General features: G+C 35.8%; 1 protein-coding gene across 3 annotated transcripts; it reads right to left on the minus strand.

Annotated features, from left to right (window-relative positions):
* Positions 1–1,303: 1,303 nt before the first annotated feature.
* On the minus strand, positions 1,304–12,453 carry LOC108991708 (probable protein phosphatase 2C 55). 3 transcript variants are annotated; one of them, XM_018966071.2, is made up of 5 exons: positions 12,120–12,453; positions 10,858–11,637; positions 3,923–4,244; positions 2,365–2,514; positions 1,304–1,755 (listed from the first exon to the last, which is right to left on the minus strand). In XM_018966071.2, the coding sequence occupies exons 2-5, from the start codon at positions 11,601–11,603 to the stop codon at positions 1,459–1,461; spliced, it is 1,515 nt and encodes a 504-aa protein (XP_018821616.1). In that variant the 5' UTR covers positions 11,604–11,637; positions 12,120–12,453; the 3' UTR covers positions 1,304–1,458. The 3 variants fall into 3 exon arrangements, with proteins under 3 accessions (XP_018821616.1, XP_018821615.1, XP_018821617.1); XM_018966070.2 differs by having other exon boundaries at positions 10,858–11,641; XM_018966072.2 differs by having other exon boundaries at positions 10,858–11,757.
* Positions 12,454–17,031: the final 4,578 nt, after the last annotated feature.

Raw genomic sequence — 17,031 nt, forward strand, 5'->3', positions numbered from 1 at the left:
TGCTAAAAGAATTTTTCTAATTAAGATATTCTTCTCATGAGTCCATCAAAAGAAATTAACATTTTCCTATAATATATATAAACTAGTGATCTAATAAATAAATGATTACAGCATGTATGCCTTAAAAATAAATGATTGATGGGAGGAAAAAAGGCATATATACTTTACTCTACCAAGCCATCACTAGTTTTCCGCAATATGACTACTAAATTATTAAAGTTGTCACTTGAAATATAAATAAGAGAATATTAACAAATTAATTAATGCAAAATAAACCCAATAAGAATGTGAAATTTTGTAATATATATACGGCTAAATCATTGTAGAGAGAGAGGAATGATGTAATCGACCTTTATATGCACAGGCTTATACCACACTTTTTTTTTTTAAATTCTTATTAAATTAATTTAATTCTTTGACTCATCATTCTTATACCACACATTTAATAAGAAAAAAAATATAAAATATATAAAAAAAAAAAATGTAATGTGTGAAAATGATAAATAATTTTTTTCATCCAAAAATAAAGATACGGTAACAATGTATCATTTGATGCCTTGGCCTAACAAAATATTGAAGCAACCCAAACATCAAGGCATCGTAAAAACAAAACACCTATATAATTATATCTTTTACAACGTAAATTTAGAAGACTTGCTTTGTTCACTCTCAAAATATTCCCTTTTAATTTATGAGGGGATGCTATTTAATGTTTGCAAGCATAGCCCAATCAATCAAACTGTAGGAAAACTGCTATTGAAGAAGGCAGCTTCCCTCTCCTAATAATTTGGAAGATGTTTAAATTACCTAAATCTTCCTTTCTTGGTTATTATTTTCCCATCCATATTTTAATTAAAGAAATATCATTTTATAAAAAATAAAAAAAAAAAAAATCTTAAAAAAGGCCTACGGAGTTAATCGAATGCTGCCAAAAAATTAACTGTTTCATTTTCGTTTTATTTTTTATTTTTTATAATAGCACCAATCGTCTTGACGTGTAATTTGTAAACAGCATCTTCCTGATAGCTTTTTTGTTTTGAATAAAGCCACACTCCTTACAGTTCTTTCTCTCATCTCTCACTCAGTGCATTAACTTCTCTAGTGAAGGAATCAATGCATATTATTATTATGTTAGTGCCAAACCAAATAACATGAAAGAACAAGGGAGTAAGGAGAGAGTTTCATCGAATGCGCATGAGAATTTCTACTATTTTGATAGTTATAAAGAGTCGGCCCGAAGTACCGAAGCTCTAGGTGGTGGTGGTGCGACAAAGCTCCGATGATTGGCGGAGTGAGGCAGATCAGCTCAAATCAAAAATTGATATTCTGTTTACACCTATATAACCGCAATAGAATTTTTGACTCTACAAAAAACCTGGCTTGAACAGCAATTGAAATGAAATAAAGAAGAGAATATACAACGTGCTCACAGAGAGAGAGAGAGAGAGAGAGAGAGAGTCATTCAGAGATAGAACTCTTGATATACGAAACAACAACAGTGATATCATCAAGCTTGCCACCGTAATAGCGGAATCCAGCATCTTGAGCAGCAGTGGCAAAAGGTGTCTGCCGGTCTTTATCCTGCGCTCTTTGGCGAGCCAATGCTGCTATCTTTTGAGCTGTCACCTGAGGCCCCAAGCCAGCTCTCATGGCATGAACCACAACTGCAGTAATCTCATTATTGTACAAATTGTCAAACAGTCCATCGGTGCCAGCAATTATAGCATCGCCCGGAGCAACAGGTATTGTAAAAACCTGAATTGAACATAAGCCTACTCTCATTAACAAATTTCAGAATCAAATTGGTTTCAATCTTTAATTTCAAACTGATGAATTCAGATTTATTCTTTGTTTTGCGCCTGTCTTTGAATTAGAGCTCTAGGACCAAACCTGATAATTAAAGAGATGTATTTTGAATGCCTAAGATAAATTATTTACTTCAGCATATTGGAAACCATTAACAAAATTATTTCTTGATAATTAGAGGGCAATTCAAAAAGAGGACGATGTAAAAATAAACAGAGTAATTAATTGCATTACTCTCGGCCAAGATCATCACTAAATAATAATAAAGATATGCGATTTATTCAGGAAAATACAGGGCAATGATACTATCAGGTAATGTATGGGTGCCAAGCTAAAACACATCAGTTAATACTGATAAAGAAACAAATTTGTTCCCTGAGACACAGGTTTAGCCCTCCCAGCATATATTTTCTGATAACCCTCCCAGAAAACATATGGACATCATTCCTTCGAAAATATATCAAGAAAACAGAATATATTATTTTAATATCAAACGATAATAAGGTTCCTCTCAAAAAGGAGTTTGCAAAAGGAGAAGAAAGATTAAGAATCACAAACCTGACCAGAGCTAGGTAAATCACCGTTAATTCCACTTTCCAGTTGATAGGTGAAATTAAAATCGTGCTGCTGCACAGGAGATCGAAAGACAGTGCACCCATCTCGAACTACCATAAAGCCACTGTCCCCTAAATTAATTGCGTGAATGCCCTGCAATTTAAAGCCGAGCAATTAAATTCATGTTTCCCTGCCAGTTACGATAATGAAAAAAGAAAACTCCCAAAGGTAAACACCCAGAGATGGACTCAGTTGAGTCACTTCCTCAAGTAACAAAAGATAAGATCCGCTTTCTCGTAACCAAGGGAGCCGATGTAATTATTTGAACCTCAAGCTTAAAAATAGGGGAAACTACGCTTTACCTCTCCCTCTCCTAAAAACAAACTACGTCTTCCACAAGATTAAGTTATGTTTATTCCCTCTGTCAGATCTAACCATTAAGATCATACGACGTCATCTATTTTTATCCACATTAACCATCTAATCTTAATGAGAATGCACATTCCACAAATGTTTAAATTAAGGGATTCAGTTCCAATTCTGGTATTTTGGAGGTTATATATTGCAAAAGAAGTGGTAGTTTAGGGGGTAAAGAGTAATTTTCTCATATGTAGTCGGTTTAGGACTATAATGAACTTTTCTTAACGCAATAAGTCACAAAGTTTGGGTAATTTTGGTAATTGATGGCTGCTGCTTGTAGTTGGCAATCAAAAGTTTAAATTAATTCATCATTTAAAATCACATTGGAACAACAAGAGAAATGATATATACAAGCCCCAAATGCACAAACGTGCAAGCCCTTTATACAAAAGTGGACTCCACCATGGAAAATGTGAAGAACTCACTTTTTCTTGATGGGGCCCACATTTTTACAAAAGGCTCGTACATTTGGGGTTTGTACCTAGCATTACTCTTGGAACAATAGAGTCTAGAGTATCTTAAGTATCCATACACTATCCGTCATACATAAACACAGTAACAATAATTTCGCCTAACCCTAGTGCAGTTTACAAGGAATAGTAGCCAGGTTAGGAGATCTATCCTATATCATTTTTGGAGTGAAGCCAGCTCTCCAAATAAATCAAAATAATGAGACTTGAATTTCGGTGTTCAATCCCACTGAGCCACCTCAAGTCAACTCTACCAATGCCAGCGCCCAAGAGGATATGTGTCATATATTATAGTTACTTAACACATAAGAAAACCCCTCATATTTTTTTTCATTCTTTTTGATGGGTCTCAGATTTTTTTTTTTTTTTTTTTCATTCTGAAAATAACAATCAATACAAAACCTGCAATCATTTCATGAACTAAGATGATACTGCTCATGCGTTGGGATTTGAATCAGCATCGAAACCCCAAAGGGAAAGGCATCACAATGAGGTTAGTATAAGTTGATCTTCAGATTAAAATAATAAGAAAGAATGGAGTTTCGAATATCTTGAACAAGGCTACAATTACAGATTCCATAAAATAATAATTTCGAAATTAGTGCTTCTCAGGCAAATGGCACGAAACTAAAGAGAAGCATAAAGGTATTCCCAGAATGGAAGAAGCGTACCGCATCTGTGAGTGCTATGATGCATGCTGTTGAAGAACCCTTGGCTTTTGTTCTTGAGTGAGCTTTTTCCAAGACCCTCGCAGGATCAATTGAATCCTTTGGCTCCTCTTTAACAGCAGTTACTGAATATGACATGAGTTCCCGCGAATACAGTCCAGAATCAACACCAAGATCTGCCCAGCCACCAACACCATCTGCCACCCCTATTGCTTGCTCATCAAAAATAAAGTGTGCATCCTCCCCACCAGTTCCTTCTTTATCAGGATGAGGCAGACAGCATGATCCTGAAAATAGTTTCAGGGTTTTGTCCATTGATGTCTTCCTGCAGTCAAATCCAAGCAATAATGCTAGTACTTCATTTCAACACCGAGCCATGTTCAATTAATAAATCATGACATGATATATTATCACAACAATCTTTCATAATCTTTCCTGCTTTAGACTTGAAATATATATAAAATGTTCTAAACATTTCTTTGTAAGTAATCGAAGATTTTATTAAAAAAACATAAAAGGCATAGCCCAAGTACACTAGACATATACAAAAGGAACAAAACAATTTTGTAAACATTGAAGTGGCAAAAAAAGTTTCAACATCTTTTATTTTTTTGATAAGTAAGAAGTTATATTAATCTACGTAAAAAGGCAATGCCCAAGTACACGGGAAGTGTACAAGAAAAACCTAATTACAAACTACGCGCTACGGAAAGTAGCGTAAAAGTCATTAAAATTCCTCCCATTCAATACAATAGAAGAAGCCCAAAGCAACAAAGTGTGATAAAAAAAGGCCCTAAAACTTTTTTTTTTGATAAGTAAAATAAAATTTATTAAATCACCAAATGTCAATTACAAAGATAGAAAAGCCCCAATTAAGAAGGGACATTAGAAACTAAGAAGTCATGAAGGTCCATGCCATTAAAATCCACAACAATGGCCCAAGTACAAAGAGTCCTAAAAAATAACAGTTTTAGCTCTGCCAAGGATCTCTCTGTGTCTTCAAAAGTCCTCCCATTGCGCTCTTGCCATAAACACCACATAATACAGATGGGGATCATCTTCCAAACCGCTTTAATCTGTCTAACACCTCTAATTGAAGTCCAGCAAGCCAATACATCCAAAACAATTTCCGGCATAACCCATGCTATGTCCATTCTTTTAAACACCACATCCCAAAGATTCTTGGCTACCTCGCAGTGTAGAAGTAAATGATTCACTGACTCACCCCTACTTTTACACATACAACACCAATCGGCAATAATTATCCTCCTTTTTCTCAGATTATCCGTGGTGAGAATCTTGCCCAAACACGCTGTCCACACAAAGAAAGAAGCTTTGGGAGGAGCCTTATGACACCATAGCTTTTTCCATGGAAACTGTATCCTTTCCGGACTCCACCACAAATCATCTTCATGTTGGATATTAGTGTGACAAGAGTACAAGAGACGATAGAAATCTACCAAACTCCCCATCTCCCAATCCTGTGCCGCTCGGTTGAAGTTGATGTTCCAGTAAAAGCTCCTACCTGAAACTTCCATAACTTCCGCCACTGTGGCCTCTTTGGCACTTGCAATCAAGAAAAGAGTAGGAAATAGATCTTGTAGCACAACGTTGCTACACCAAGCATCCTTCCAAAATCTGATCCTGGAACCTGTCCCCAATTGCAATCTAGTGTGTCGTTGGAAAACCCCCCATCCTCTTCTAATATGTTTCCATAGCCCCATTCCATGAGCCCCTCTAACTTCTCTAGTACACCAACCCTCTCCTAAATCACCATATTTGTTCTCGATCACAATCTTCCATAAAGCATCTGGTTCCTTTGTATATCTCCACAACCATTTGCCAAGTAACGCCCTATTGAATAATCTCAAGTTTCTAATCCCCAAACCACCATTAGAGATAGGACGGCATACCATCTCCCACTTGACTAAATGGAATTTAAATTCATCTCCTAGCCCCCCCCACAGAAAATCCCTCTGAAGCTTCTCAAGTCGACCCGCCACACTTGCCGGTAAAGGAAATAACGATAAAAAGTAGGTGGGTAGATTAGAAAGTGTACTTTTGATTAACGTAATCCGGCCCCCTTTCGACAAGTACATTCTCTTCCACCCTGCCAATCTCTTTTCTACTTTTTCAATTACAGGATCCCAAATCGAGCGTGTCCTGGGTGCTATGCCCAGTGGTAATCCCAAATAAGTCATAGGAAGAGACGCTATCTTACAACCCAGTATGCTAGCCAACTCCCTTATATTCTGAACTTCTCCTATTGGCAACAACTCGGATTTATCATAATTTACTTTTAAACCAGACATTGCTTTAAAACATAGCAACAATGCCTTCACAGCCCTCAATTGGCCTTGCTCAGGCTCGCACAAAATAAGCGTATCGTCTGCAAACAGCAAATGAGAAATAGTAGTAATATCCCTATTCGGCAAACCGATCTGGAAACCACTAACGAACCCATTAGTCACTAAAGCCGATGTCATTTTGCTTAGAGCCTCCATGACAATTACGAAAAGTAAAGGAGATAACGGATCCCCTTGTCTCAAACCACGAGAACTCGAAAAGAAACCCTTTGGACTGCCATTGATCAACACCGAGAAACGTACCGTGGAAATACACCAAGTGATCCAAGACCTCCACCTTTCTCCAAAGCCACACCTACCCAGCAAATATAGAAGAAAATCCCAATTAACATGATCATACGCTTTTTCCATATCTAGCTTACACATAATCCCTGGGTTGCCAGCCTTCAGTCTACTGTCCAGGCATTCATTGGCAATTAAAGCCGCATCAAGGATCTGTCTACCCTTAATAAAAGGGTTTTGAGGCTTAGTAACGATCTTCCCCAATACCCCACTTAGTCGATTGGCAAGCACTTTTGCAATGATCTTGTACACACCATTCACTAAACTTATGGGCCTAAAATCTGAGATCTCAGAGGCCCCTACTTTCTTAGGGATTAATGCAAGAAAAGTGGTGTTGAGACTTTTTTCAAATTTTCCTACCATGAAGAACTCCTGGAATACCTTCAATAGATCTTCTTTAATCACCACCCAACATTCTTGGAAAAATCCCATAGAAAAACCATCCGGACCGGGAGCCTTATCTTTTGCCATCCTTCTTACTACATCATAGACCTCTTCCTCTTCAAAAGCCCTCTCCATTCTAACACCGTCCCCTGGCTCAATAGTGTCAAAAATCAGTCCATCCACAGTAGGCCTCCACTCCACCTGCTCGGAGAGAAGCTTTTCAAAGAACTCGATCACATGGTCTTGAATAGCCTCTTCTTTTCTGCACTCGACCCCCTCAATTTTCAGCATTTCAATGTTATTATTTCTTCTATGAGAGTTTGCAATTCTATGAAAGAATCTCGTGCTCCGATCCCCTTCCTTTAACCAAAGAGCTCTTGATTTTTGGCGCCATGATATTTCTTCCTGCAGTATTATCCTCTCAAGATCTGCGACCAGTAAAGATTTCTGTGCTTGTTCTTCCTCAGTAAGCGGCCTCCCTACTTGTAGTCTTTCTAAATCCTGAATCTCCATCCACTTAATGTTTTTGTTCTCCTCTACATTGCCAAAAGACTGTAAATTCCACTCCTTTAAGTCTCTTTTTAAGACTTTTAGTTTATTCGCAAAAATGAAACTGGGTGTTCATTCGAAGTGATACGAAATCCACCATTGTTTAACTCTTTCCACAAAACCTTCTGACTTCAACCACATGTTCTCGAACTTAAAATAACTTTTACCACTACGAAGACCTCCACAATCCAGCAAAATAGGCCAATGATCTGAGGCTATGTCCCAAACGCTTTTGCCATACATCCGGAAAATGACTTTCCCACTCAGGGGAAATTAAGAAACGATCCAAACGGGACCAAGTCTGATTATTGGACCAAGTGGCTGGACCCCCCACAAGCGGAAGGTCTATCAAGTTCAAGTCAAAGATACACTCTGAGAACTCCAAACTTGCTGGCCTCAGTCTTCTACTTCCAAAGCTTTCACTCTGGAAACGAACCACATTGAAATCCCCCCTAATACACCAAGGGAGCTCCCACCAACTATGTACCCCTGCAAGCTCATTCTACAATAAACTTCTTTCGGCATCTAAGTTAGGCCCATATACGCCTGCAAATGCCCACACAAAACCATCTGACACACTTTTAAAAGAACATGCGACCATAAACCTCCCTATATAATCCTCCACTTTCTCCACCACCCGTTTATCCCACATCACCACAACTCCTCCCGATGCCCCTGAAGATGCCAAGTATACCCAGTCTACATAAATACTACTCCATAAACTCCGAATAGTCTTCCTACTGATCATCTTCAGTTTCGTCTCTTGCAAACATACAATGTCCGCTTTCCATTCCCGAAGTAGATTCCGAATCCGAAGACGCTTCGTTATCTCGTTTAAATCTCGTACATTCCAAGATATAATCTTGGGTTTCATTGGGGAACAATCAGCCCCTTCCCTTTTGCCCTATTCCTGCTAGAGCTACCCTCTGAGTTCATCGACCACATTAATCTTTTTAATTCCCGACTTTTCTTTGAGACTCCCTTCTTTTTTTGGTGATGTCCAGCTTCCATAGCAGTTAGCAACGCTATGAACTGCTCTTCATACCCATCACAATCAATTCCCACAACATGTTGAATTTATTTTGCTTTATGAATTACCCAATCTGAAACTTGATCTGGAAAGTAGTAATTTAATGGGATGGGATTCCCCATTTTATTGTTCTGGAAATTTTGGAACTCACTACCCATTGAAATTCTGGAAATTCTGGAAAGGCCCTAAAACTATCCGGAGAGCGTTCCTTATTTTCAAAATCTTGAGTCCTAGGCTAGACTTGAAAGTTCTACACTAACAGGAATGGCTACAAACAAGCTACTTCATGAGATGAGAGTACCACAAGCAAGTATTAACAACATTTTGGACCATTAAGTTCATTCTATATGGGTCTTTATTCTTTCAAGTACATTCTATTGGTTAAAGACTAGTAATTACAGAAATAGAGGCTCAGAATAAGTCTTTTAAATGGGGAAAACATAAGGTTACTAGCTTCTAATACATTTTGTAAGAACAAAAAACAGTGTGGTATATAACTCATCAAGTAAGAGAGAGGGAGAGGTATACAAATAAAATCTGCGAAGTATAAAAAGTAAAAGCAGCATGAACAAAGCATATGAGGTGCAGTTCAGTGAGCCATAAAAAGTGAGGGACATACTACTAACTTGAAAAGCCAATAATGGTCGAGAAAGTAAATTGTAACATGAAGTTATCACATGATGTTGATATTTATAAATAGAGAGAACGCTTTGTACTTGGGCCATTGCTGTGGAGTTTAATGGCATGGACCTTCATGATTTCTTAATTTCTAATGTGCCTACGTAGATAGGACATACTTACTTTGTAATTGGCAGTTGTTGCCCATTCTTGGATTAATAATACTTATTTTACTTATCAAAAAAAAAAAATTTATAAATAGAGACCAAAGTGGGTTCACACTTGAGTACATAAAAAATCTCAATAACAGAAATAAAATAATTAATAAAATAGAAGTGACAGCAGCGTAGGAGAAAAAATAAAATTCATTGTAATAAACAAGCAATAAGAAAGTAGCTTTGAACTAGTCCTTGCTATAAAAGGTGATGAATTTTGGAGAAGATTAAAAACTATGAAGGGGCCTTTTCAGTCATGCCTGGTATCTATGCAAAAATAATGAACGGTAAATATTACAACCAGAAATGATGACACAGAATTTTTTTTTTATTATTATAAGTGAAATGATGACACAGAAACTGTAATTTATAGGTCAAAGGTACAGAGCATCTCGGATCCAAGCAATGAAAATGGTGAAACTAATACACATATGAGAAGCTGTATGATTGGGAAGATTCAACCCTTCAAGCAACCTTCATATTCCAACATAGGTAACCAGGTTAAAACGTCCTAATAGGAGAAGCTCCCACTATACCTGAACTAGAACCCTCCAGGTCATAAGTCAATGAAGATCACTATCCTAGAAAAGAATAGTTTAATAGATATTGAAAGCAGGGTGAGGAGAAAGCAGACTGACATAAAATTGTGACCAGGTTGTATGGAGGCAAGTAGGTTGTCTCTACATATGCCTGTAAATACATTTTAGATGACACCTACTTCACACAACAATAATTTTTTTTTTATTGGCACTGGGTGACCAAGAACAGCATCCCGACTGTAATGGTGAAACTGTAATTTATAGGTCAAAGGTACAGAGCATCTCGGGCATCCAAGCAATGAAAATGGTGAAACTAATACACATATGAGAAGCTGTATGATTGGGAAGATTCAACCCTTCAAGCAACCTTTATATTCCAACATAGGTAACCAGCTTAAAACGTCCTAATAGGAGAAGCTCCCACTATACCTGAACTAGAACCCTCCAGGTCATAAGTCAATGAAGATAACTATCCTAGAAAGGAATATTTTAATAGATATTGAAAGCAGGTGAGGAGAAAGCAGACTGACATAAAATTATGACCAGGTTGTATGGAGGCAAGTAGGTTGTCTCTACATATGCCTGTAAATACATTTTAGATGACACCTACTTCACACAACAATAATATTTTTTTTTTATTTATTGGCACCTAGTGTCCAAGAACACCCCGACTAATTCCAGGGGTGCGTAGGCAGCAAGGAGTTTCTCGCATATGCACCTCGGGTAATTCAAGGGGGAAATCCCTCAGTCCGATGGCCCCTAGAGATTGTGTACACTCAAGAAGATTCAAACCTTAGACTTTGGAGGGAGCATACCACCAAGACCAAGCCTTTACCACTTGAGCCAACCCCTAGGGGTTTTCACACAACGATAATAAATATATCATAAAGAATATGAAAAAGGTCTCATAGATAAATTAATAAGAGAGTAATGGAAATTGGGTCAGAGAACATACTGTTCAGATGAGTCTGTAGAATTATCAAGCTGTTCCTCACAAGCAGAATTATCAAAGGACACATTAGAGGCAGTCCCAGCAGAGAAACGTGTGGATGATGTGCCATGAAAATCTCTTTGATTTGGCTCTTTGAATGATTGAGAATTGCACCACCTCTTTGCCACATTATACATGAAATATCCATAAATCACATTCTTGTCCGGTTTGTCATAGTTTTTCAAACTCATGCTAGCTTTGCTGCAACTCTCAAAACTTCTGTTGCTATAGAAGATACTGGCGTTACTTGTCCATGACAAACGGTGCTTTTGCCTGGAAGTTAAAATATCTAAGGAAGATCCAGTAAATACAGCTCTGGAACCACAAGAAGCCATGGGCGTATTCTGAAACTTGCTGCTGATCATTAAGTGCCCAGGTTCGGCCAGTGTGCAACCTATAGGATAAGCACAGATTTGAAAGGAAGGCCCAGAAACAGATGGAGTAGGCAGCGTGCGTGAAAGTGCTCCAACAACAGAGATATTCCTTCTTCGGCTAGCTAACTCTGATGTTGCAGCAAATACAGTTCCAGGTCGTAATACATGCAGATCCGTAGGAGTTGAGGATGATAAAGAATGGAAGGCCCTCGAACCGCGAAACAACAAACTCCCGTCCCCAATTACCAGATCGAGTGAGCCCCGGAGCCCAGTTTCTTGCCCTACAATCGATCTCCGGACAGCGGTTCTTAGTCTCGAGAAATAAGTAGATGGCATTTTAGCCTCTTAAACAAAACACTTGCACTTCAACCTGTCTATGGCAGAGAGTGATACGTTTACCTCTATATACAAAAGAAAATCTCATAACTCTCAGTACATCAACGTTTTTAAGTACTTCTAACAATGAACCTTATTTCCCTGATTAGGAAACCTGAAGAGCGAAACCCCGATTAAGAAAACGAAACTAAGAACACGCCGATATTCAAAGAATTTCAATAATTTGCAAGTTACGGCAAAGATAGATAATCTCTCCTTATTAACGAAAAAAACAAATAGGGTGGAAAAAAATATTGATATTAGGGAAAGTGATTTATCTGCATTAAATATAACCATTTCAAGGACAACCGAGTAATTATCATCGATTAACATTGTCACTATGATCGCTGATATAGTAAAAACAGCTCAGAAATACCCCAAGAAAAGGAAATACAGAGCACACATGCAATTCCTCACAACAATCTAAAAGAATAAAAAATTAAGAAACCCAAAAATTGATAGGTAACGAAATCTCACAGTTCCTGAAAGATTGGAGCAATATTCAAACATTCGAAGCAGGAAATCAGAGCTGCTCAAACGGTGCAAATCTTTAGAAGCGAAGCCCCTTTGTATAATAACCCGGGGGGTGGGGTTGGTGAGTCGAATCTTGAGCTGAGGGAGTTAGGTGGAGGAACTGGGGAGACACGAGCCTCTCTATCCCTCAAATGCTAACCTTCTCGCTCTCTCTCGCTTTCCGACTCCACGATCGCTAGAAAAACAAAGCAGAAAGGACAGAACTCCGATAGATTTCTTTGGCGGCAGCCGAGAAATCCACCCGAACGCAATTTCGTCTCTTATATCATATATGTTATAGATTCGGCTATGGCACGAACATTATATGGAAGAGGAAAATACTATGCCCACAGAGGATTTCTACCGAAATTTTTTTTAATTTTGTTTTTAGTAATTAAGTAAGTAATTTGAATGAATATATGATTTTTTTTTTTTAGTTTTAAAAAATATTTAAATACTTTAAAAAAATAGTGAAAAAAAAAGTAAAAAAAATAAATTTAAGTGATCGGTAGAGATAGAATCGGATGTAGTAACGTTCATATGGAAAATGCTTTCTTCTTAAGTGTAGTTATATTGTTTTGACAACTCATTTAATCTCATTTCATTTGATTTAATTATTATAATTTTTTTAAAATTTTTATACAAAATAAAATAATTTAATTTTTTCAAATTTTAAAACAAAAATAATATTAAAAAAATATTCTAACAATATTTTATTCAACTTTTAATTTTAATCTCAACTCATCTCATCTCATTTCAAATCAACAATTAAAGTTTAGATAAAATGAGTTAAGATCAAAATTGAAATAAATATTATTATAATATTATTTTTTAATATTATTATTATTTTAAAACTTGAAAATATTTTATTATTTATTATATTTTATGTTAAAATTTAAAAAAATTATATTAATTAAATAAGAGGTATTAAAATAAATTAAGAGAATTTTTATATCCAAACCGAACCTAAACGGTGGGCTACCATATTGGTTTCATTCTTAACCTGCTTTACTTCACACCACATCTTATTGCATAAGCTTCTTAGCATCTTCAATTAGGCTTCCAAGAAAGTTATAATTAGCATCGGATCCTCTAGCCTGTAGAGCTGTCATATCTCCTCCTAATATGAGATGTTGCACCTCAAATCATTACTTCAAATGGCTTCAACCATACCCTGCGCGTAAGTTACAGGTTTCCTTTGAGTTGCATGCACTTTCCCTTTACAATCTTGAGTTACCATGCCAATATCAATCTTATCAGATTCTTTGTGAATACTCACATCCCAATTTACCCTAAACACAATCATTCACAGGAGGGTCCCATCTTGCCACAATCTCTTGAACTGTGCTCTTGCTTCAAGTTTGATGTTCATTTGCCCTTTTATAGTCTTCATAAGCTAACTGAGCATGGTCTAAGGGTAGGTTTGAGGGGTGAGATGAGAATTTTGTGTTTTATTTTAATGTTTAAAACATTATGTTTTAGTATTATTATTGTGTTGGAATTTGAAAAAGTTGAATTGGGATTTGAAAAAGTTAAATTGTTTATTATATTTTGTATGTGGATTTGAAAAAGGTGTAATGATGAGATGAGATGAGATGAGAATTTTGTATCTCATCCCACCCCCCAAACCTGCCCTAAGAGTCTTCGAAGATGTAGAAAGATACCTTCATGAATCCGTTTATTTCTTCTGTGCCACATTGACCGAGCAGTAATTGCTACGTCTTCTAGTTCTTCTCGAGTAACCTTTGTTAGCAGTTGTTCAATAATAGCACCCAAATCATCTTCACAAATTGAAGTTTTCTTAATTACCCTCCCTACAAGCATTGGACAAAGATGATCTTTAACCACATTTCTTTAGTTAGGAGAGAATTCGTGTAGGCTATAGGAACATTTTAACTACATTTGGTATTTTGAAGGACCAAATCTTCTTCTATAAAGTTCCATAAAAGTCTACCAATAGGGCTCACAATGATGCCAAGTCTTAGGCCGCGTTTGGATGTTGAGTTGAGTTTTTTATGAATAATAGTGAGTTGAGATGGTGGAACGAGTTTTGTAAGACCCACCTAAAACGAGTTTAGATGTGTTTGGATCATGTTAAGATGAGTTTAGATGTATTTATGTGAAATTAAAAAAGGTTGTGGGCCCTACATATAAAGAGGTATTGAATTAAAAAATATTGTGGATCCCACGTATAAAGAAATTTTGAATTAAGATGAATTTAGTAATTTAAGAGTTGGATATTTAGATATTAGACTTAGTTCAATTCAAATTCCAAACGAGGCCTTAATGTGTTGTTGTAGGTACGTGATATGCACTTTTAACTCTGAATTTCCTTGCATGTGTACGTTTCCATACAAGCTTATCTTCACAATTTTCTATACTAACTAGTAAAATATAAATGACTCGTGCATCGTCCTCTTCAAAGACATTCATGATCATTTGAGTATTTCACAATCATTTCTCTTTATCTATAAGATCTGCTACCATTGCATCTTTATGAAGTAACTTAATTGTTGATTGTATTTTGCATGTGCTCGCCCTTGGTATCCATTTTTACCTTCCATATCTTGATTTTTGCCTAGATAAGACCTTTCTTTAGTAAATCAACCGCTGATCTGAGGCTCCTCCAAGCAACAGAAGCTCTATAGCCTTGGTTAGACTGCAAAAAGCTGGATGCATTGGAAAAATACGTGGCTTGAAAAATCTTTGCGTGCTGATAATTATGAATCTAGGCTTGTCAACACTCTCCATGCTTGTTTAGCAAGGTAATGATACATATACAAAATATATTTCACAATGGATTTCACAACAATATTATAGGACGATGATATTTTTATAAAATAATATTACTTTTATAAAAAAAAATTTATAAAATTACTCCTCATTTAACGCATTGTTGTAATGTTATGGAATATGTTGTAAAAAATATTGTGCGTAAATCATTTTCCGAAAAAATATGGGTTTGACCATCGGTTTAGGCACTGAGTTGTAAAATTGATTTATTGATACATTTTGCTTTGCTGGTTATTTTTGGTTGAATTGATTGCTTTAACTAGTACTTGTAGTTCTCTGCATAGTTATAGAAATTTTATTTTGTCCATGTAGGATCTTACTACATTTTAGAAGTCTGATTTTGGGATTTTTGCACCTTGATTTTTTTTTTAAATAAGGTTTTTGTCCGTAATAAATGAGAATTATCAATAAAATTGAGAATCATATCCTTATTTTTAAAAAAAAATATATAAAAATGTCCTCTATGAATTGTAGAAATGAGTTGTTTGCAACTTTATCATTTTGCTCCAATAATCAAATTGTCGAAATGTTCTCGTTTGTTTTCACAACTCTTATCAACTCATCTCATCTAATCATTACAATTTTTTTTTAATTTTTATATAAAATAAAATAAACAATTCAACATTTTCAAATTTCTAAATAAAAATAATATTAAAAATATATATTCTAACAATATTTTATTTAAATTTTAATTTTAATTTTAATTTATCTCATCTGCAGCTTCTAAATTTATAAATTATCAACACTGTCACATAGTTTTTGACCGTTGGAAGGGGAGGTTGGGGTAGTTTGGTCACTATGGCTCTAAGAGGACCTCGAGGTTGGAATGTTCAGTCCACGTGCTTTTCTATCTAAAATTTGGTTCCATCCCATTCATTAAGTTGGAAGGTATGCTGCGTGCTGCTCACTAGCTAACTTCGGAGCATCATCATCCGTCTCCTTTCAAATTTTAGCAAATAGTTCTGCGGGCCATACTTTTTAAGAAAATGATACTATAATTCTCAAATGTACTTATTATATGTGTCTACTCATGTATTTTAATTTTTTTTAATGATTAAGAAAGTAATTATTAATAAATTTTTATTTTTATTTTTATTTTTATTTTTATTTTTATTTTTTTAATGCTTAAGGATATTTAAAAAATTTATTTATCCTGATGTGCATATTTGAAATACATATTTGATACGCACCCTAGCGGGAGATCTAGCATTTTATTTTTATGTATTTTTTTAATTTTTTTTATATAAATTTTTTTAATAATTTTAAATATTTTTAAAAAATAAAAAAAATCATAATATTATTAAAAAATACTTTCTTAATCAAAAAGTAAAATAAAAAATTATAAAAAATGCTTCCAAGCATCAATGTAGTCAAAATAAGAGAAAGCAGTGTCTATTAAGTCAAGTTTTTTGGTAGAATAGGGGGAAGATCCCCATTCTGCCTGAGTGATGACTTTGTGAATATAGGCACTGTGGTAAATTAATTTGTTGGGATCAAACTTGTCAGGAATGGGTTTGATAACCAACGAATTTGTTTGTATTAAAATACTGGAATAAAACTGGAGATTTTTTGAGAAATCTTCAGGGATCCAGTGAAAAAGAGGAGGAAAATATGAAGAGGAAATTTTGAAGGGATCTGTAAATATCGTGCTGTTGGGCTCGATATGAAACAGATAAGAAACAAAATTCTTTTTCAAGAACTCAGCTTTTCCTTTTGGGAGGAAAAATTGAGGAGTAATAGGAATAGGTTTTGACTCAATTGCTTTCGCATATGGGTCAAAAGAAGTAATTACCGCAGACGAAAAGGTCTGTGGTTGAATTGGTTTGCCAAGTGGTTGGAATCTGTTGGCAATATCAAGTGCTGTGGAGGCAGCACTGGTGGAAGCAGATCCAGCCTCATTCTTGATGAGGTTTATACTGGGCATTGGTGGTGGTGGATTCACCTTTTTTTCTCTCTCTCGGGGTTTCTTTTTGCTGGCCATGGTGAGGTTTCTGCAAAAATTCACGGGTGAGAAAGTCAGGGATAAAAATTTTTGTGCCTTTGATATATTCAATATCAAAATCAAAAATACTTAAAATACCTT

This window comes from Juglans regia, chromosome 15 (assembly GCF_001411555.2).
Source record: "Juglans regia cultivar Chandler chromosome 15, Walnut 2.0, whole genome shotgun sequence".
NCBI classification, from domain to species: domain Eukaryota; kingdom Viridiplantae; phylum Streptophyta; class Magnoliopsida; order Fagales; family Juglandaceae; genus Juglans; species Juglans regia.